The sequence below is a fragment of the Strigops habroptila genome, chromosome 3 (assembly GCF_004027225.2).
Source record: "Strigops habroptila isolate Jane chromosome 3, bStrHab1.2.pri, whole genome shotgun sequence".
In the NCBI taxonomy this organism is placed as follows: domain Eukaryota; kingdom Metazoa; phylum Chordata; class Aves; order Psittaciformes; family Psittacidae; genus Strigops; species Strigops habroptila.
This window is the reverse complement of record NC_044279.2, coordinates 78,433,177-78,455,572: the sequence shown is the minus strand read 5'-3', so window position 1 is coordinate 78,455,572 and position 22,396 is coordinate 78,433,177. Positions and strand designations below refer to the sequence as shown.

The 22,396-nt window shown below is 42.8% G+C and overlaps 2 protein-coding genes across 4 annotated transcripts in view; one reads left to right on the top strand and one right to left on the bottom strand.

Moving 5' to 3' along the window:
• Positions 1–13,853, top strand: part of ATF7IP (activating transcription factor 7 interacting protein) — a 107,573-nt gene extending 93,720 nt beyond the window's left edge. For 2 of the 3 annotated variants that reach the window (XM_030480554.1, XM_030480553.1), the window contains exons 12-15: positions 2,489–2,653; positions 3,531–3,716; positions 6,533–6,645; positions 7,905–13,853. In XM_030480554.1, coding sequence (XP_030336414.1) covers positions 2,489–2,653; positions 3,531–3,716; positions 6,533–6,645; positions 7,905–8,321 — 881 coding nt within the window. In that variant the 3' untranslated portion in view covers positions 8,322–13,853. Of the gene's footprint in view, positions 1–2,485; positions 2,654–3,530; positions 3,717–6,532; positions 6,646–7,904 lie in introns of all 3 variants that reach the window. The other variant, XM_030480552.1, reaches the window with a different exon arrangement.
• A 4,354-nt stretch (positions 13,854–18,207) lies between these two features.
• The window catches only part of PLBD1 (phospholipase B domain containing 1), a 38,980-nt gene continuing 34,791 nt past the window's right edge, over positions 18,208–22,396 (bottom strand). The window contains exons 9-11 of the mRNA XM_030480555.1: positions 21,354–21,539; positions 20,017–20,123; positions 18,208–18,467 (exon numbers count right to left, since the gene is read on the bottom strand). Of these exons, the coding sequence (XP_030336415.1) occupies positions 18,300–18,467; positions 20,017–20,123; positions 21,354–21,539 (461 nt within the window). The 3' untranslated portion in view covers positions 18,208–18,299. The remainder of the gene's footprint in view (positions 18,468–20,016; positions 20,124–21,353; positions 21,540–22,396) is intronic.

The window sequence follows — 22,396 nt, the reverse complement described above, 5'->3', positions numbered from 1 at the left end:
CTTCTACAGTCCTCTTGCTGTCCTTTTTATTAAATACTTGTGTAGTGCATTACATCAAGTTATTTCATACAAATACTAAAACAGCAAATAGATTTAGCTCATCTAATGTGGATTTGTTATCTAAGATACACAATTGTCTCAAAAACAGCCATGTTCCACTTTTTATTTATTTATCTTTTTGTAGGAAAAAAAAATACTAAATACATATGGTATCATTATTTTATTAGCTGTTTTATCTAATTAAAAAAATCTGTAGTTCTCTGGATCACTTTTTGATTCTTGAACATGCATATGGGATGTTCGCTGTTCTGTAACTGCACGACTTCTGAATTAGTAGGCTGACTAAAACTCCTTCCTGTTACAACTGCAGTGTGTAGACCCATTTTCTGGCATGGAAATTAGCCCCTCTTCTTTTCCAATTTGTGTATTAGATTTAGAGTTTTGCTTACACCTCTAGTAGTAATGATTTCCATTTTATGCTCGTTTCTATAAATCAGATTGCCCTGTCTCCTCCAGGTCCACATTTTTAATGAATATGGCACTGTGTTCATTTAGGATTGGAACTGTTCCTGTATGACTTCTAATCTTAGTCCTGTGTGTAATATGCACCCAGTCTTCCTGTTTTCCTTGCTATTTTTTTTTTCTTTTCACAGCTAAATCACCCTTCCTTGGGTGTTTCCATTTATTTAGTGGAGTCTGGTTGGTTATCCTTTATCACTTCCCATGACTGGTGCAGTCCTGACCTAGTTTCCAGCAAGTGGAACCTCAGCAGGGCTCTGGATTTGTCAGGGACAAATGAACTTGCTTCTGTGTGAGATTAAAAACAAAAGCAAAACCAAAAAGTCCTCACATTTGTTCTGTCATTTTTGCTTGAACTACATTTTTACAGCAGTAGTGTGCTAGAGTTTTTAGTAGTTGAGTTATGAGCACATCTTCCCTAGGTCATGACTAAGAATGCACTCGCAACACTTAAATTATCCAATGGCAGTTGAAATGTGCATGAGTTTGACAATATTCAAAGTAAACAGCATCTCAGGAGGAGTCTCTTTAGAGCCAAATAATTTGCTGAACACTGGGATGTCTCTCATTCTCATGGAAAATAAAAGAAGCTTGATCTAATCACAATGCCTGTTACTTGATGAAAGAGCAGAAAACATCTCACCTTCTGTTTTCAAAATGAGCATCCCTTTACTGCCCCTTTTATAGACTTTGAAAAAAGAAAGAAAATAAGATCATATTTTCATCAAATGGCTTTAGTGAAGTAGCTCAGCTATTCAGTCTACAGAAAGAAAGTATGGTTTGCAATTTGTATTACATTTTATTTTTGAGGTGTTGAATTGTATTTAATTTATCATATAGCAGTGTCTGAAGTAGGGTACTCCTACTTGAAGCTGTTAGTAGCTGGTGTTAAAGACAGTTCCATGAGACCATAAATATAATCTCCAACTGCTAAAAAAAAAAGCCCAACATTTTGGGCTACACTGCCATTAATCCTGTTCTGAATGCTTTGAAATCAAATACTTAATTGATAGTTTCTAAATGTGTTCTTCAATATACTGTTGATACGTTTTCTCAAGTGTAAAATACATATGAATGAATTTTTTATTTTTAAATTGTGCAGATTTTTACTAAATTAGTGGCTGCTGCGTGTACAATATTATTAGGGCAAATCTGGTTTTGAATGATGCCCTTAAAACCTGCTCTCTTAGCTTGTAATTTTAATTTTTGGTGGTGCTTTCACTTCCCTCTACTACTCTAATCTAGCTGAAATATCCATGCAAAAGCTTGTCAATTCTTCTTTATTTCAACTTGTGCACAGGCTTGATTACATACTGACTTGCACTTGAAAATTTTTATGTTGCCACAAATAAACTAGAGCAGGAAAAAACATTGCTGTAGTAAACTACAGATATAGATGCTATTTGTCACTTCTCACGAGGCAGTGTCATGTTGAGGAGGGTGTCAGTGTGAGAAAACAAGTTAAATTCTCTTTTAAAGTTTCCTGTAAATAATAAAGTGATTCCCCTTTATTAAGAAAATAGCATGAAAATTCAAAACAGCAAAAAAAGGACTTGAACAAAGGAAAAAGTCAGCAAATACAAAAGGTAGACAAGTCTTATTTAGGGAGCTCTGTCACTTTTTTTGAAACAAACTGAGTACAGCAGTGTTTTAGGCTATTCTCTTTTTTTAATAGAAACTTTTAAAGACTTTGCTACTGAATTCAGTTTCCGTTATACTGAAATACACAGGCTTCATGAAGATAGAATGAAACATTATGGGGTGTGGGGGGAGGGGAGATTGAGATGATGGAAGTGAGAGGAATTGAATGAATTTTGCAGTTTGTTTGCATAATGAAAAGATCAAAGCAATGTCATTCTAGGAAATATCATTGCTAGTCTGTGAATGGGGGGGAGGAGAGATTTTAAATCTCTGTGATGTTCTAACTTCTCTTTGCTATCATCTATAATTTCATTTTTTTTCAAAGCAGATGGCAAGAAGCAGAAGCAGACACCTGTTACAGGATTGAGTATATCTACCCAGCCTGTGGCTCGACCCTTGCAGTCTTTACAGCCTTCGCAGCCAAACCCTGTGCAGCAGACAGGAGTACCAACAAGTGGACCTTCCCAGACCACCATACATGTGTTACCTACAGGTAGCTTCATTTTACACCAATATGTGAATGCAGTGACACTTTTTTTCTTAAACTAGACTCTTTTGTGTTCTACATTATGCTTATGTTTTCAGGTGAATATTCACAGTGTTTGAATCATGTTTTAATCTTCATTCTAGTCAGTTTACCATAACTTTTGGTTTTTTAAACTGATGAAGTAAAAGGGAAGGATAGTCCTGTTGGTTTGGAAAGCAGTCAGGATCAAGTTAATTCCATGGAGAGAAAGAAGTCCTGCTAAGGATGGTTATGGAAATTATTAAATGTACTGTTGTTTGTAAAAGTGAAGGAGAAGAAACCTGTAGCAGTTGCATTATTGAAGTAATGGGGGGGGGGAAAAGCCCACCAGCAACATCCCTCCTAGATCTGTCCACCTGCACTTGGTAGTTAATCCTTTTGGCAGAGTGAATGGCAAGGCTAACTACAGAAGTTCCACCTGTAGTTAAATGTAATTTTGTCTGCTGTGTAATTCCACCCCCCCACCCTCTTTTTTTCTAACATAAAGAAACATAGACCTCTCCCCCCCCCTTTACTTCTGTAGGTGGTTGTTGAAGATTAGTTGGCACTGGGATTGTCTTACATTCAGGACCCTTAGGTTTTTTAGTGGGGCGGTGGGTATTACTTTTCTGTTTGGAATTTGTATATGTATTGGCATTATTATTTCAGATGAAAATTACTGTTTGTTTAGGCTGTTTTCTCTTCTTGCATTGTCAAAAGCAGACAGAATTCCACACAGAGAGTTTTTATTTTGCGTGGCTCAAATGAGTCAGTTTTCCAAAGGAGATGTGTGCTCTGGAATAGGTGTATCATCTTAATGTCATGGAATTCCATTCTAGGTTGTAGTCTTTCTGTCTTCTTCCAGCTCCGACAACAGTGAATGTAACTCATCGGCCACTGACTCAAACTGCTGCAAAGCTTCCTATACCAAGAACCCCTGCAAACCATCAGGTGGTTTATACCACTCTTCCTGCACCACCAGCTCAGAATCCTGTAAGAGGAGCTATCATGTCAAGCCCAAGTTTAAGGCCAGTCAACCCGCAGACTGGAGGTAGGGGATGCCTTCTTCCATGCACATTTTTGCACGACACAGCTTGATGGGTTCTACCTGATGGACATGGGATTTGTTTTTTTGTTTTGGGTTTGTTGTTTGGTTTGTTTATTTGGTTTGGGGTTTTTTGGGTTTTTTGGTTTTTTGTTGGTTTTTTTTTACAGTACTAGTCCAAATTATAGAGGTTAGGGTTTTTTCCCAGCTTACAGACTTGAGAAGGTCTTGGGCTATGAAGAAATCATTCCCCCTGCAGCTATATGAATGAGGAGAAACTGGATTTAAGTAATCTTGGGCACTAGCTTTGCCAATTAAGCATCTCTGAATGACATGCCTAATGCTTTACAAGGTAGCGGAAGGTAATGTGATGAGCACCACTGTAAGATCAAAACATATAAGTACGTAGTAAATCACATCCATTTTCCTGTCTAAAAGTTACATTTATATCAGGCATTCTAATGTAGTTCTTTAAAAATGTGTCCTGTGCCCAGCAAATTTTCTTATTTTCTTTAGGCCTGGACAGATGAAATTTCTCACCAAATGTATCAGAAATTGATGCGTGCTTGAATTTCCTTGACTAGAGATGTCAGCAAGTTCATCTTGATTTTGCAAATGTGTAACTGGTATCTTCCCATAGCAGGAAACTAATTTTCTGAAGTGAGTTGTAGATGTCAGAAATAAAGACCTTAAAGTTAAATGATAGTCTCTATTATGTTACAAAGTGATAGATCTTAACTGCCTTTTTTTCAGCTCCCCACAGCTTCTAGACTATGGTTATTTTAACACCTTTATGTTAAACATAAATTTCCCTGTTCTAGTACACTGAGTATGAGCCTACTTTTGTGACATCCAGGTAGTGATTTTTCAGGCATCATCTGTATAAGCCAGAATCAGAACACTGCTTGAGCAGTGTAAGACTGTACCTATGTAGGCTTGTGCAGAAATAATCAATTCATTGTTCTGAAACTGTAGTTTCTGGAAAGGAGAATATCCATGTATGTTTGTAGAAATTTATTTCTAAGTGTCTTTTATGATTGGGCTCAGCTGCGTTGCCACAGACTGTGAAAAATCAGCTGTGCTCAACAGAAGTTGAGCCAACAGTTCTTGAGCTGTGAAATGTCAGGGAGTAAGGAAATTTCTGTTCTTTTCAGAATACTTGTTGATATTTTTTAAACTTCTTATGCCTTGTGCATTTGAGTTCAGGTTCTTCTGACCAGCCTTGTCTTCTGAGGGGCATGTCTGCATCTTCTGTTAAAAGGCAATAAAAGGCAAGGTAGCCTCAGCCCACACTTAGTTTTCTTTATCGTTACCTTTAGTTGCAAGTTAGATGGATGTGATCTATTTGTTGTTTAGAAGGAGTTTTGAGTACTTAACTGTGCATTCACTTACATTAATTATCTTTAATAGTATTTTCTTCTGTGCCAAAATACATGGTGGTGTCAGAATCTACTACTAATTTTAGAGCAGCTATTATGACTAAATAAACATCACTAGTGATATCTCCAGAATACCTTTAGCATTACACATGCAAGATAATGAATGTGTTATTGAAGAACATAAAATAGGTAATACGCTATTTTAAGGCCTTTTCTATAACTCAGTGAGGTAGGAATTCATGTTTTTCAGGCAAGGTCATCCAACAAGAGATCTTGTGTAAAGTGCTTCTGACCTGATGGTCCAGTGATACAATGAATGCTTATCCTGCAGTTGTCTGCTTAGAAATCTCAGAAATCGAGGCAGGTTTGCATGAAAGTAATTAAGATTCACCTTGACCAGACTCTGAATTACCTAACCTAAAATAATTCTTTCAACAGAAAGTTGGGCAAGGTCATTTCCAGAGGTTCCTTCAAACCTGGACTTTTCTTTGATTTGGTTAGAGGCAGTTCTGTTACTCTGGATTGAAAAGTATGTCTGTGTCTTACACAGTACTGTTGTCTGACAAACCACAGAAGACACAAGAAAATGACTATTCCTGCATAGCACTGTGTGTTCCCTGAACCTTCGGACAAGGAAGCCAGATGGCTAACCTGAATAGGCGAAAGACTAGTTTGGTTAGAATACAGATTATTTCAAGGCTTCATATTTTCATACCATTTAGCGAGGTTTCACATATTGGTAACAAAAAAAGCAATCATGTTTCTTGAACCCTTTTAGCTGTCATGAGTTTTCATCTTTTAGTCCATTCTACATTTTTCACTATCTTTGTTATGCAGCTCTCAGAAATGCTGCTACTGGTGTGTATTGGTTTATATTATCATTGAAATGGTCTTTAGTGTCAGTAGCAGATGTTTCAGGAGTTAAGAGCTCTGCGCTTTGTCTTTGACAGATTAGCTGTGAGAATTCATCCGAAGTCTTTGGCAAATCATAGTTTTGTATTTGTACCTCAACTAAGTAGTATGCCTAGCTAGAAATAATGCTAAATTTGTGCTTTATATCTTAAGACATTTCTAGCCATCTTTCTTCAGATAATTGTCATTTCCTGAGATAGAATAAATGTCATGCTAAAACAGCGTATCTGATTAAATTCTTACAGGTGAGAAATAGCCAGTTCAGGTGGCTGTTTATCCTACAGAAGTTTGCACAGTTACGTTCTGTCCCCTCTGCAGACATAGCACTTACTCTCTTTCATTTACAGCTTCAGGGGATAGAAGGTGATTTTGTTGTTGTGCAGTACTTCATCAGTCTGCTGGCAGTTTGAGGAGAGTGTGTCAGTTCAAAATTTGGTGTCATCCAACTAAACCAAGGAGTTGGTCTCCCAGTGCTCTGTTTAGCTGATTTTAAGTATTGAATACTGGAAGTATTCACTGTGCTTCTTATAGGTATGACAGTACGAATGCCTCAAACAACTGCGTATGTTGTGAACAATGGACTAGCTCTTGGATCTGGAACACCTCAGCTTACAGTGCATCATCGACCACCACAAGTGCATGCTGTGAGTAGTCCTTTTGAAATTACTTAATGCAATTTATAGGCTTGTTTCTGCATTAGTGTCTTCCAGATTGCTGCTTAGTGTGAACTGCAGGATAATGAAATGCCTTGTAGACACATTGCAGCCAGTTCACGTGCATAGCACCACCCTGTCACCTACAGCAACTTGAGACTGCTAAAAGCTGTGCAGTCTGTTAGCTTACCCCAGTGTTCTCCAGATCACCAGTAGCATGAATGGTTTGCTGTGGAGTTAAGGTACAGAAGAACTGCCACTAAAAAGTTTTGTCATAGTTTGGCTACAAATTGGATGACCAGTTTCTCAGTACAGCTGTTTGCAAAACTGAGGTAGGAGAACAAGGTACAGACAAGATCCTTAAAGCTGCCAACTCCCAAATTTCAGAGTTTTATCACTGTTGGGGGTGATTACTTCTGCATCACCTCAAACAGTTTTTCATAAGTATTTGAGAATTTACTCTGATTCATTTCATAATGTGGTGGTGTTGAGACTAAAACAAATACATTGCCTGCATACTTACTGTTGAGCAGTCACATCACTTGTGATGTCATGAAATTTTAAATATATTGCCAGCAAGACAGTTCACCATTCTTTCAATATAAATATCATTCAACCTAATGTATTCTCCAGGTATAAATAATGAGAATAAATCAAGCCAATATCACACAGAACACTTAAGATGACAAAAACTACCCCAACCTAAAAAAAAAAGAACCCCAACCAAAACCCAAGGGAAAGCCGCTTTTATGATCAATTTAAAGTGATAAAATCCACGTGGCACCATTACCCATTCTGCCTTTTGTGACTGAAAGCCTGCCTTGGTTGCCTGATGAGTTGTCAGCTTCATTTACTGCCTGAGGTGTTTTGGGTGGTATAGGAACAGCAGCTCAAATGTAGATTAGCTCAAAGTTGTTGTGAACTTGCCTGCTCAGCCTTAGTAAAAGAGCACAGTGTTCAGAACATCACCTCTTGGGTGAGAAGCAGAGGATATTGGGAAATAACTGTGGCAATGGTCATCTGTACAGCTAAGGTTTTATATGCGGATATTAAGAACTTATGGCATCCTTGGTCCCATCCCTTCTCAACATTTGCTGCTGCTTTCTTGCCTCTGCACACAGGACTAAGAGTTGTGCTGGTTGAGTGATTGCAGGCTCATTTGCTTCCAGTTGCCTGGGGAATGATGAATCAAAGTCTCCTTCCACTACTGCAGACTTTGACCTTTTCCTTATTGCTCTTACATTTCTTAGGAGCCACCACGCCCTGTACATCCTGCCCCACTCCCAGAGGCACCACAGCCACCGCGTCTGCCCCCAGAAGCTGCCAACACTTCTCCACCTCAAAAACCACAACTGAAGCTGGCACGGGTACAGAGCCAGAATGGTATTGTGCTGTCATGGAGTGTCATGGAGGTGGACCGGAGCTGTGCCACTGTGGACAGTTACCATCTCTACGCCTACCACGAGGATCCAAGCGCCACTGTGCCCTCCCAGTGGAAGAAGATTGGGGAAGTGAAGGCCCTCCCGCTACCTATGGCATGCACTCTTACACAGTTTGTGTCTGGCAGCAAATACTACTTCGCGGTCCGGGCTAAGGACATCTATGGACGTTTTGGACCCTTCTGTGACCCCCAGTCCACAGATGTGATCTCTTCCCAGAGCAGTTAAACTAGAGATCTTTGGAGCCTTTAAACCTGTCCTACTACCAAGAATTACCCCAGTTTTGGGGGGTTGATCCCCTGCATGAAATTCACTTTTAAATCCTCTCTCTGCAGGATTATTTTAGACAGTTGTGTGGTACACTACATGCATTCAGAACCAAAAGAAAAATAAAAGTATCACCTGCAGCAAGAGAGCCTGTGTTTTTCTGGATAGCTCAAGTCATGGGCTGTTTGAAAATTTAATTTTCCCTTCCATGACAGCTGTTCCACCTAGATACCTACCTTTTATCCAAGGATGCCCTGCATGCCTGGGATTCTGCTTCAGAGTGGGAACAAAATAATGAATTACAGTTTGTCTGAAGCAAAACATACACATCTGTAATATCTACCAAGGCACTAACGTGAGGGCAAGAAGAGATTTGCCTCTTGTCCCCCACCACTCTGAGCAGGCTGTGATGCAAAGGTGGTTGAAGGCGTCACTTTTTTTACTGGAAGATTGAGTGGTCTGGTCTTACTTTACAAACTGTAAAGAGCTCTCTGAGAGGAGGGAAGGGAATTTGAGTCTGGCCAGGGAACCAATATGTGTGTAAACGTGGAGGCGGTGGAAAAAGAAACAATCAACCCACTACCTCCTACCTCTCCTAAATAAGAATGTTCCTCTGCTTTCACAATCTTCCCCACTCATACTGGGAGCATTCCCAGGTCAGATCTGAAACTGGATTTGTAGAGACTGCGTTTACACCTCTGTAGCTCAGATAATTTCTCTACTCCTCCCCTCATTCATCCAGCCCTATTTTTTAGTTTTATTTTGTGCCTTAAAGAATAATTTCAGAAATAAAATGTAGCCAGATACCTTGTGGTGTTCTTTTTTTTGCTTGGAGTTATTTTTTCCTTTAGACTTCTAGCCTTTCATTACTGCTTCTTATTTTCCTGGCCTGCAGTAATTATTATTTCTGTAAAGACCAGAAAGTGTAACATCTGCTGATGCCGGATTTGTTTTTATCTGCAGTATCATTCAACCCTTTTCTCACTGTAATTCTTAAGTAGTTGTTTTTGTCCTGTCAAGAACATTAGAGTATACAGATGGGATTTTCCACCAGAGCCTTTCCCTGTTCTCTTGGGAAAGCTGTATGCTGCAGTTCAGCCAAAGAAGAAACCTCTGTGGTGCGGCACCATGAAAGCTTCTAGCAGCTTGCACTCAGTTTGGAAAAAGTACAAAAAGATAAGTTGGCTTCCCAGCTGTATTTTCTGTCATATTACCTGCCTGCCTCTGCAGAAAGCTAAGACACCAAAAGCAGTTCAGAAATTATTTTAGACACTGACCTAAAGCTAGTGAGCAATTGTGAATGTTAATAGATGCTTTCATGATGCTTCTGAGCTGAGAAAAGAAATTGGTGTGTCTGTCCCACTGTCACTGACATGTGAAACTTGCTTTTCAGAGAACCAAATTTTAACACACCTGGACAAGAGAGTATATGTAAGAGTTCTATTTTGGCACTTTTCTGTCTCATTCCTGCCCAGCAGAACCAAACAGTGGATTTAGAAGGGAAAGAGTCTGGTTTTTTAATATAGCAAAGCTGTAGATGGTGACATTTCTTAATTTCAGTGCTGTTTTTCTTAAAACCAACATTTTTACATGTAAAGCAAGGTTGAATGAAGGGCAGGAAAAATTAAATCCCAAAACATGGCTGGTGGAATATCCTGTGAGATTATAGGTTCTGTAGTTCTGTTCCCTTCAAGAACTTTTACAGTAAAAGAAACAGCACTGTAGATTTTTGTTTGTTCTATTTTACTGCACTCCTCCATGTAGCTGGGATTGTCACTTCTGTCAGGTGAGTAACGAATATTCTCTGTATGGAAAGTTGCATTTAAAGTATCGCAGTTTTACTGATTTGGGCAAGGAAAAATCCTGTCTGAATCCAGGTATCATGGGAGAAGGTTCACACTGAATCTCATGTATGAACAACGCGTAACCTTTCCTTTGAGTAACAGTTGTCCCTGTAATACTGGTGCCAATAATCAACAATGCCTTGAATTTTTCTATGTTTAATTAAATGTTTTGTCTGCCTATTTCAAGGACAAATTACTTAATAATGCATTTAGTCTGCTTATGGAGAGTTGGTTCTTTATAAAGCCAGTTCTGTAGTAGAGGTTAGAGCAGTTCATTCCAGTTGATGGCTGTCAAGTCCCCCTTGGACAATTTTTTAATATGTTTTTGAGGTGGTACCAAAGGGCCCTTGGCCATATCAATACAATGAGGTTTTATAGTTTGAAAATCAAAATAAACATTAGAATACAACCTAGAATTACACTGCTTATTTATTTGTGATTCCAGCCCAAACTGTTCTTGGCTTTGTTTTGCTTGGCATAGGATGGGGGGTGAGTCCTGTGTTAGAATTTTTCTCTTTCCTCCGATGGAGGTGGTCTGGTATTGTGTTTGAAGGTTTTGTGAGCTGTATCTTTAGAGAAAAAAGACTCATATTTCTTTATTAAAGATGTAGTTTGCAACTGAACCGATGGTAAAAAGTGGATTCTGGCTTAATAGATCCGTTTCTGGTATATATGGCAGAGTGCAATTGATTTTTTTTGTTGAGAGATTAAATAAGCGACGTACCGTTGACTTCTTTTTTGTTTCATCCCAGCAGTGGCCAATTGTATGAGGTTCAACAAGGCAAAGTGTCAGGTCCTGCATTTTGGTCACAACAACCCCATGCAATGCTCCAGGCTTGGGGAAGAGCGGCTGGAAAGCTGCTCATGGAAAAGGACCTGGGGGTGATGACTGACAGAGTGGAACATGAGCCAGCTTGTACCCAGGCAGCCAAGAAGCCAAGAGCATCCTGGCCTGTGTCAGAAATAGCACAGCCAGCAGGGCCAGGGCAGTGATTGTCCCCCTGTACTCGGCACTGATGAGGCCGCACCTCAAATACTGTGTTCAGTTCTGGGCCCCTCACAGTGAAATATTGAGTTGCTGGAGCAGGTCCAGAGAACGTCAGTGAAGCTGTTGAGGGGTCTAGAGCACAAGACTCATGAGGATCGACTGGAGAAGAAAAGGCTCAGGGGGACCTTATAGCTCTATACAATTACCTGAAAGGAGAATGGAGCCAGGAGGTGGCTGGTCTCTTCTCCCATGTAACAAGCAATAGGACAAGAGGAAATGGCCTCAAGCTGCACCAGGGGACGTTTAGACTGGATATTAGGAAAAAGTTCTTCCCCAAAACAGTAATCAGGCATTGGAACAGGCTGCCCAGGGCAGTGGTAGAATCACTGTCCCTGGAAGTGTTGAAAAACCTTGTAGCTGAGGCCCTTGTGACATGGTTTTGTGGTGGACTTAGCAGTCCTGGGTTAATGAACTTGATGATCTTAAAGGTCTTTTCCAACCTAGTTGATTCTGTGATTGTATGAACTGAGCCACTTCTGCAAAATCTTTGTCATGGTGAAGCACATTGCTGCAGTGAGTATTCACCCCTTAAGCTAGCAAACAGGAGTACTGCCTGTTTCCTTAACTTGTGACACTTTTCCATATGTTGTGGATTGGCTGGTTATTTTATCATTCTTTACCTCCCAGAAACAATGAAACTATTGAGAAACTAAATTTCTGCTAAAAAAAACCACATCCAGAAATAATTTATTTCAGTTAATAGACTTTATTTGAAAGTATTACCAAAGTATCCAGGAACATTCCATACAGCTGTTAACACCATGCTTGTAGACTGGGCCCTTCATAAAATGTTCATTGCTGGAAGTTTCCAATAATCCACTTTTAAATATGCCTAGAAATCTCTCTGTGGCTTTTAAGTGGAAGGGTTGGGTTTAGTTACTTCACACTTCATGCAAGTTTTTTTTTCCATCTTATTTTCAGTAGCCTGATATAAAGTTTCACCTGACCTTGGGTTTTGCTGCTGCCGCTGGGCACATGACATTGCAGTAGTACCAGCTTGGATGTAGTTCCCTATGTTTTGGCAAACGCAGCGCTGATTCTACAACTGTTTTCCACCCTCATTTAGTTTCTGTTTTGTTTTAGGTTTGCTTGGTTTTTTTCTGTGTGATACAGGGGCATCTGGATGTCCAGGTTGAAAGTAATTTTGAGTTAGTTCAGTTCTTGGTTGGAGAGGAACACTTCTGTGGACTGCTGATGGCAAAATGCCATTCCTTTCCACTGCATTCTTCCTAGTTAGAGCTTCACTGGCCTCTTTTACTCCAGTGTATGTCTAAAAAAAAGCTTTCTTGGATTCAAATAACTGCATCTTAGGAAGGGGGCAGGCTGTAGATACAACATCTGTACTGCATCTGCAATGGCAGCTTCAGAAAACAGAAGGGTGCAGAAGGAGGTTCCCCTCAGCCTGCATTTAGTTCCATGCTCTAACCACCTTTCCTTGGAACAGCAGCTGGTCTGAAACTTTGCTCCTTCAAATTATTTGTGCCACCCTTGGCTCTGTTGGATCACTTGAGCACTAGGACCAGACACTCACCCATCCCAAGGTTTTTAGCACACGGCTGGAAATGCCAATGGTGTCTTCCGTGTAAAAATAAGGGGTCTTATCCTGCTTCCTTGGAAAATGACAGCAAAACCCCTTGTGCCTTCAGTGGGAGCACAACTGGGCCAAGTAGTAGGATCCAAGCATCATTTTGTACTGTAACAAAGGGCGGGCTGAAGTGACTTTTTATGCTGTTTATCTTTAAATGTCCAATAAATTAGAATCTGTATTGTATGTAGGGACGGGTCAAATCTGTTCCTGCTCCCCAGGCAGCCATTCCCCAGTTTCAGTATTGCTACACTACTATACAAAATCAAGCTGTGATTCTACCTTCTTATAAACACTTGAGTATTTTCATTTAGTCAAAAATATCCAGATTTTTTTTTAACTAGAACCTTGGTATAATGAATATATATATTGGGGTTATTTTCTAATTTGTTGGTTTGGGCAGGGGCAGGCATTGTATGAAAACACTGGAGGGAGAGGACTTCGAATGACACTGAGCCAGCCCTGCTACCAAGATCTGCATTTCCTTCCAAGCACCTTCTGAGGGGAGAAAGACAAAAATAAGGATAGCTGAAAGAAAGCAAATGAATGAATTTTCTTTTTCAGCCTAAGTACTTGTTAAAATGCATCTTTATTTCTCATTGTCATTATGCAGGCTGAGCATTCGTTTTCTCTTTTTTATATATAGATATACATACATTTTTATATATATTCGAAGTGTTGTCTTAATTTAATGGGTTATAGCTGTAAATAAGATAACTGGGTAATAGCTCTTTGGGGAGTCCTGTTCAGCTTTAGTAATTTATTGGCTACTGGGAGTCAAACGTGCAAAATCCTTTATTAGGAAACTCAGAATCTGATTTCTTTTGTTTTGCAGCTGGACTTGCAAATACAAAAACATTAGCACTGATTTAATGTCCAAATTTAACTGGGCAGTTGCAAGCTCTCCCCATTTTTGTATGTACTGTAGATTAGTGTGTGTGTCTGTGTTAACTGTAGTGGGGTTTTGTCTGACAAGCCTGAAATTTATACTTTGAAATAAACTACTGGGTTTTTAACCTTTTGAGTCATCTGTGCTTAGTTGCAGACAGCTTTTTCAAAAAGAGCCCCATATGTGCTCTTTGAAATCAGACACACTAGCACCTTGCTGAAGTAACGTTAGGCAGCAGTGGTTTGGCTCTGGGTCATTCCCAGAAAGGCAACTGCACGATGCTGTCCTTTCTGCCTTCTCACAGAAGCAGGAAACTAAAGCAATGCTATACTTTCTGGAAAGTCACTTTCCAGGCCATTCTGCAAAGCAAAGAGGGGCTATGGAAGTGCTCGAGGCCAGGTTGGACAGGGCTTTGAGCAACCTGGTCTAGTGTCCCTGCCAATGGCAGTGGGTTGGAACTGGATGAGGTTTAAGCTCCCTTCCAACCCAAACCATTCTGTGATTCTATGTGCTGTGGACAGACAGAATCGAGGAACTTGCATGCTGAAGTTGCTCTCAGGGGGAGAGGAATGGAAGCCAAATTACTCTTCTCTCCCTCCCCTCAAAGGGCTGCATTTATCCTCTATAAAAATGCTCATTCTTTTAGCAAGAGGCTGTGGACAAAAAGTAAAGACCAATGGCTTTGGTTTTTCACAGCACCCTAAAGCATTAAAGCCGTGAGCCTCCATCAGTGGCCTCAGCGCACCCAACCGGCCCATGCTTCTCAAGCCAGGGGCTGGCTGTTGTGCACAGAACTAATTGCATCAGTCAAGGGTAATGAAATTGGGGGTAATAAAAAGGGCAGTTTAGTGCAGGGATCAAGAAAGCCTCTGCCCTCCACCCTGTTGCTTTTCAAGGGTAGAAGCGCCATGAAATAAGGTACAGCACCATGAAATAAGTTGTGGAACTTAGTTGAGCCCCTGTAAACAATTTTACCAGAAGGCAGTATGGGAAAAGCTGCCCCTTGGCCACAGCTCTGCTGCCAAATTCTAGAGGACTCAAAGTACTTGAAGCTTAGACTTTTGTCATGCCATCCCTGAGTTAGTGCTGAGCCTGTACTTCAAGGACATATAATTAATATATGCTGGTAAGAATTAGTTTCTTGCACTTACTGAAACGTGCTTCAAGCCACTGACTTAAAGATGATATACTCTTGTGAAAGTGATGCCTGCACACACTCACACTTGAGAGTCCCCAGTTTCTCAAACTGCCTATTTAAAATAAGAGTAGACATACTGCACAGAGCTTAGACCATTATTTTTATCATAAAATTTCTGCTGTAGGCAAGTTCTAGTGACTGAACAGCAGGTCTCTATTATTGCAAGACAGGTTCATCACAACCCCCTCCCAAGCCCATGCTCCCACTTGGCCCTGTTCAGCCAAGCCTGAAAGCCTAAAGTTGAAATGCAGAAGACACGGGCTTATAGCCAAGGGCAATAAGATGCTGAAAGAGACATTTTAGCTTTATACAGCTGCCTGAAAATTAAGTAGTCAATTCTCTGGCCCTGCCTGCAGGTCCATGCAGCCCTACTTAAAGCCGCCTCCTCTGGTCCCTGATGTTGCTGTGCTGGGGAGAGGAGCTAGAACCAGCTGCTGTGGTTGTGGTTGGCAGATCAGCCCAGGCTGGCCTGCTGACAAAGGACGCACATAGGACGGCACAGTAAGAAGAATGCAGTGACCTTTAACAGCACACTTAAACACAAGAGAAAAAAAAATAGCCACAGCCACATGGATGGGAGTCCTAAGGCTCAGAAGGTCCCATTCATATAAACATTTACTCATAGAAAAGGGCTCTTAAAAGCAGAGTTTTGTTTTCCCACAGGTTCAGGTTTGAGCACAAAACAGCTCCTGCCCCAGGGTAGGAAGCTCAAGGTGAGATAAAGGCAGAGCTCCCATTTCAACGTCCCACGACAAATGGTCATGGCACATCTGCTGCATGCCTCTGCTCCCCGCAGGGGGGAGCATCCAGGTGTGCCCTGGATCATTGTCCAGCACCATAATCAATCAGCAATTTCCTGGTCCCTGGGAACCAACTTTTAAACACCACTTTTCCTTTAGCGTTTTTATATAAGACTGGGTGAAGAGGCCTGCACTGGTCCTGTGTTGCCTGAGGCTGGCAGTCAAATAGCAAACAGCCATCCTTCAGCTGCTCTGCGCTTCCAGTCTCAAACAAGCAGCTGATTCCTGGTTCTCTGCTTGCTGTCAGCTCAAAGTCGTGTTCTGCCCTTCCTGACCCAGCTCCAGTCCTCCTTTTAAGCATGCTCCTTAATGCCTGGTACGACCTGTTCTATTCAATATGTGGCATTGGCTCTGTGGCTGCCAGTCTTCAGTAGAGGGGTTTAAAACATCTCAAGGCAGTGATCAGCTGCAAACACCTGAGGGCTCCACAAAAAGTCCTTAGTTCGTATTTGGTGCTTAGCCAAAAAGCATCAAGGCTACTGCCCTCTGGGGCTGGGGCTACAAACAGAGTCCCAGTGAGAGCTTGTAAAACTAAAAGCCAGACAGAGTGAGCCCCGCCTTGATGACAGACCAGCAGGAACAACAGCCTGCCCTCTGCAGGCTCCAAGCAAACAACACAAGTAAGTGACACATGGCAGGTAGAGCTTCCCCGCATCTAGAGCTTAACACAGAGGTAGGGGCTGCTTGGTTGAGTGCTGCTGCTCATGCTCAGGGAGACATCACCTATGCCAGTACCCCACTGGCCTTCATTCCTCACAGCTGGAACAGGGCAGGGAGGGGTTGCTGAGATTGCAAAATACATGGAGACGGTCTGTGCACATAGCTTGTGGCAAGGACAAGCCACACAGGCAAGGGCTCACAGAGGAGCCAAGGTCTCTGTGGTCCCAGCTGTGGGCAAGAAAGACACCTTCACTGATGGAGAACCTCAGGGTAGCAATAACATGTGAGCGCAGTTTGATATCCTGTGACTAGGGCTGCCTTCTCCCCATCACTTCTGGCAGAAAGCACCGGTGCAGCACTGCCACCTCTTCTGGGTCACAAGAGGCACCAAGCAAACACCAGCCTCATCCAGCCCCCTCTAGCACAGGCACAGCTGCAACTGACTCATGCACCAATGCATACACTTACAGTGTATCTGGGTACCACAAATGAGTAATTTTGTTCAGCAAATTTTACACAACAAAGAGCTGTACTGCAGATCAAAAAGCAGCTCTATGGCAAGTACTGTAGCAGTTGGTTATTTCCCACAGTGCTCTCCTGCCCCTGTATCTCACCCACTCCTCCTCCCCTGCACATGACACAGATGTTTCCTCCAGCCTCTCACACTTACCTCCTTCTGCTCCAGCAAGCAAATTACTTCAGTCCCTGCATGGATTTTTCATTCTTAGAAAAAGCTTTGCTGTAACTTCTGGTCTCCCTCTTCCCTTGGCAGAACTCAGCCCTACTGTGACAGCCAAATATTCAGGCTACAACCTCACCTGTACTGCAGTAACTAACTCACTCCCCCATCACACAAGCTGAACTCCAGAGGTTTGATCAAAACCTCACACTGCTCATTCTTTGCCTTCATAACACAGGGCAGTGCTGTGCATAGTTTAGCTTAGATCATCTAGGCCAGGAGGAAAGAGCTGTTTATTTTGTTTTGCTTAATTACACATATGACATCTAGCATAAAACAGCCCAGTGACTCGACTCCTCAGTGTAAACACAGGTAATTAAGAGTAATATATACAGCCCTGGCCATCTGTGAGAGCCAGACTGTCACATTCCACTTCCACAGCTAATGGAGAGGGCAGAGAGGTCACTGAGCAAGTGCCTGGACCCATCAGTGAGAGATCCATCCCACCACCACACACAGTTCTTTCCCTGCTGCTTCACTGCAGCCTGAGGTGGGGAGAGTGTGTGTGTGTGGGAGGGTTGTGTCGAAAAGATTCATCTGCTTTCAGAAATCTCCAGGCACATCCTTTTCACTGCCTTTTGCAGCCTGACCCTTGCACCGTGCTTTGGCAAGCCAACGGAAATCTTGCAAATGCCACTGATCACCATGCCCTGCAGGCAACAGGCACTCTGATCTGCCATGGAGAACTTTTGACTTTCTCTGCTAGTGACATTCCTAGATGAGAAGGAATTTGCAGCACATCTCACAGGCACTGCTCAGACAAAAGGCAGACACCAACGCAGCACTGAGATAAGCCCACCACTGGCCCAAACCAGCCACCTGGCTTGGCCCAGCCCTGGAGGCAGGTCCCATGTTGCTACTAAAGATAGATCACTTTCAGTGATCAAATTGCAGTTCACTCCTGCCCTGGGAACAGCTGTGATAATGGCTCAGATCACCAAAAGTCTCCATCAATCCTAGTCAAAGGAGAGGCCACCCAAATAGCTCAGAAGGGCAGAACATGTGTTGGGCTGCACCAAGGCAGCCAATGTCAATATGAAGTGTCTAGCAGGCAGGACAGGGGAAAGCAGCTAAGGCACACAGATGTGGCCATCAAGTTGATTTATTACACACAGGAATGAAAACTTCTGTTAAAAAAAAACAACCCAAAATTATTTGGGAATATTGCTGCTGGTTTTACAGGATGGGCCTCATGGTGACAAAATGGAAGTTGTATGATTCTGGCAGGCCCTGGTGCCGTGTGTGGTTAAACCGTTTCCAGGTGAAGACAGGGAGACCACCCTGCACCGGGGGGCCATTGATAGCGGTGGCTGTGAACGCTGAAGCCAGGCGGAAGTCCGACACCTGTAATAAAGGGCAGGAGTTTGGGCAAAAGGGTGGTGTGGTGGTGGACATGCAGCCATCCCAGAGAGCAGAGACAGCTCAGGAGATCTGATAACAATAAGGTAAAGAAAGTGAGCAAGGGGAAACGCAGGTTGATCAGGCACCATTCTTCACCTGCACAGAGGCATCTTCAGGCACAGAGCATCCAGCTGAAGGGCAGCAGCAAAGCACAAGCCCACCTGCCCTCTAGCCCTTGTGCTACCCAGGGTGAGAGAGGCAGCAATCTGCCCTTGGGACAATCCTCCTTGGGTTTGTGTCTCCAAAAGAGCTGGAGCTGCAGTGGGCTCCCTAGATGGTCTGATCTAAGCTCTGCTGCATGTTAATCCCCTGGGCTGTCCCCTGGGGCAAGTCAGGGTAATTCAGGAAAGGACAAAAGCAGCACAGAGTTAATGTTGCTGCCCAGGCTCCACCCTATTCCTCCATTACCACCCAAAGAGGTCCCCAGCCTGCTCCATCTTCCCAAACTCAGAGACACTAAAATTGCACTATAGTGCTTGAAACTGCCAGGGTTTGCCTCTGCTCTGGGCTACATATCTCAGTGTCCCTCTTAGGTCCCCTGTCCTCCCCCAGCCCATTCCCCTTGCCTAACAGTGCTGGCAAAGGCACCACCACCAGCATGCACTGACCTCCTCCATTACCAGCCACCTCTACACAGCATTCTTGTGTAGACATTTTGTAGACATTTTCTGCATTCACCTCGTAATAAACAGCTCTGGGAACTCCTACTGGCCACTACAGCAGGGAGCTGGCCTGGGCTTGCATAAACCGACTGGACATAAAGCAATGCCAAAACAGAGCACTGGTGATGTCAAAACAGCCTCCCCAGGGCCCATCCTAGCAACCAACTCGTAATCCCAAAACGCAGCAGGCTGGACTCCACAGGACAAAACACTGTACAACTTCCCAGCACACAAGGGCTGGCCTGGGTAGCTGCTTACCCAGGTATTGCCCCTCACCGTGAAAATACCACACAGGCTGCCTAGAAAAACTGCTGCTTTCCCTAGGACAATGGGTCTGAGGATTTTCCTGCATCTCCCCAGAAAGCAAAATGATCTTTACCAAACTTTGCTCAAAGCAGTTTCACAGAGAGGTGGAGCCCTGGAGCAGGTTGACTCAGTAGAGAGACAGGCTTTTGTAAAGGTAAAGCTAAGTGAGACTGAAAATACATTCCTGTGGGCTCTGGGGAGGCACCCACACAGTCCCCATGAACAGGAGTCCAAGGCTGTAAAACAGTCACCTTCCTGGAATGATGTGATGACTCCTTCCAGCTTTCTCTTAGGCTCCTCCTGCTGCAAGGCTTTGGGGTTTAACCCCTAAACACCACAAGTTCCCATCATTCTTTTCCCACACTTCCCCCTGTATCCTCTGCCCACCACCTGGACAGCATGAAAAGAGGGAACCAACGGGCCTAGCCATACATGCCCTAGTGCAGGGAAACATCCCACAGGTCTGGTAGGAGCACAGAGGCTGCAGCAAACATTCAGCAGATATTGAAATGGAGGTAATTTACCTTGGAGTCATAGCAGCCTGCAGGCACTGGAAAAGAAGGATTCAGGTCTTCCCGACAGCAAATGGTGTTACAAGGATTGTGTTCGGCATAAGGATCATGCTGGTAGTCTGGGAAGAAATGTGGTGGGAAGGGAAGGGAAGGAAGAAAAGAGAAGAAGTTAATCCCCTCACGAAAAGCTGATGCAAAGTGCCCAAGCCGCTAAAATCTGGGTGAGAGGGCAGAAACACAGGTCTATCACATTGCTCTCATGCTCCTCCCCAGGTACCACCTAGAAGTCACTGCTGGAGACAGGACATTAAGTAGACAAGCTCCTAAGCCAACTCCATACAGCTGTTTCTGCGTCCCAGGGGCACCACTGCCAACCTCTAACCACAAAAATCTGCAACTCCACATGACGAAACCTTGCAGGAACATTGTCAGGAGAGAAAAGCAGAAGAGAAGGGGAAGTCAGGAGAAGATGTGAAGGGAAAAGCGCAGCAGTGAGAGCCTCTGTTTTCCTGTTCTTGACTAAAATAAGTAGCATGGAGCAAAGCCTTCAAACACCCACTGTAGCAGCTGCAAACTAAGAGGGGAAGGTGGCAAGCCTCAACATCTATGAGCATGCTGCTACTCGCAGCCCAAACAGTGGCAATACCTCACCCTGGGAGAGGCCTCCCAAACCCCAGGCCCAGTAATCAGCATGGTCCCTGTAATTGGGAATAAAAATATAGCATCTAAAGCTATCTGCACTTAGAGATGGGCTTAGCCACAAGTTAACTAAGATGGTTGTAATTCAGTTAAGAACCCCCCTGTCAGGAAAAAGCAGAGCAGAGCATTAGCTACCAAAGATTATTTGCATGAACAGGAAAAACCAAACCAAACAAAAAAAAAAAAAAAAAAAAAAAAAAAAAAAAAAAAACAAAACAACAAAATACACAACCACACACAAAAACCAAAACCAAAAGACCTGAAGTTTTATCCTAAATTCTCATCTGATTTGACCTAACTGTTGCTTAGGATTTAAGGCTTTCAAGATTGATAGGCTGTAGATGTATTAGGGAACAGCAGTTCACAGGGTCTCCTGGAGTGTCAGAAGCTCTCTGGAAAGCTCAAACAGCAAGCCTGAGGGCCCTGGTTCTAGAAGGAATCCAGTCTTGTTTCTGTTAGAGTAATTCTAGCCTGGTTTCCCACCTCAACAATGAGCTTGTGCTACTCTTTTTGCTTTGTGTGTACTCTGCACCTAAGGTAACAGAACTCTGCTCTGTACATGAGGCTGCAGTTTCCCACTATGATCCAAGAAATAAAAGTAACACTGCTTTATTAAAATCAGCTCCACAGTACATAAACATGTGTCTTACTGTTGTATCTCATGATGTACTTCATGCTTTCCAAGCTGGTCACCTTGCTGTGGTCTCGACGGAAGATTTTTGCTCTTGGAGCAAGCTCATAAGAGAAATCCATGCCATACTTCTCAACGTACGCCGCATACCCACTGAGATTGTAAATCTTTTCATGGAAAGGAATATTGTAAGAAGGCCAGTAACCTGCCAGAGACAAAATCCAATCTAGTAATCACTTAAAAAACCTGAATGCTCTTGCTTATATCAAAAAAGAAAAATAAACCATTTTCCATGCTGTGTTGTCCTAACATCATGTCAAGGAATAACACGTCAAACTGGTTTGAACACAAGAAAATAAGGCAATGGTCACTGGCATGACCAGGGTTGACTCCCAGTGTAACACCAGTGGAGACTGTACCCAGGCAACCTGCCCCCAGACTTCCACCCTGCAGACTCATTCTGCAAAACAGCTGAGAAACTTGCAGGAGTCTGAAGTGAATACACAGAGAAACCTCCTGCAGAGGTTTCCCTACTCAACCTCAGAAGAGCAAAAGATCATTCACCTCCACCAAACTTCCCAGCTTTTTTCCAGGCCTCCCATCTCACCACAGCACAGTAATGCACCATGCGGACATGTCAGGGATAGACAGATACCCACAAACACACACGGACCACACACAAACGTGTTTGAAAAGCTGTGGTTGCACACTACAATAAGGAAAGACGGGGGATAGCTGCATATTTGCCAGTATCTGCCTTTGAGGGTTAAGAAGTGGTTGATTGGCAGAGCAGAGCCCTGCCCTAACCTTTCCAAAAGCAAGTATGAATCCTGCAGTTTTGCTAACTCTAAAGGGCAAGTTTAACAACCAGAACTCCAGAGAGAGTTTTAGATAGCTGACATACAACTGTCTGAAACAAGACTAGTGTAGAGAGCAGAAGAGCTTGTAAAGAGCCAGAATACCATCCAGGTCAGGATCTGGGTACAGCAAGTCCTGGAAGAGATAAAAGTTGATTCCTACACCTTAACATTTAATTTGTTGGTGTTTCTTTTGCAAGGCAGG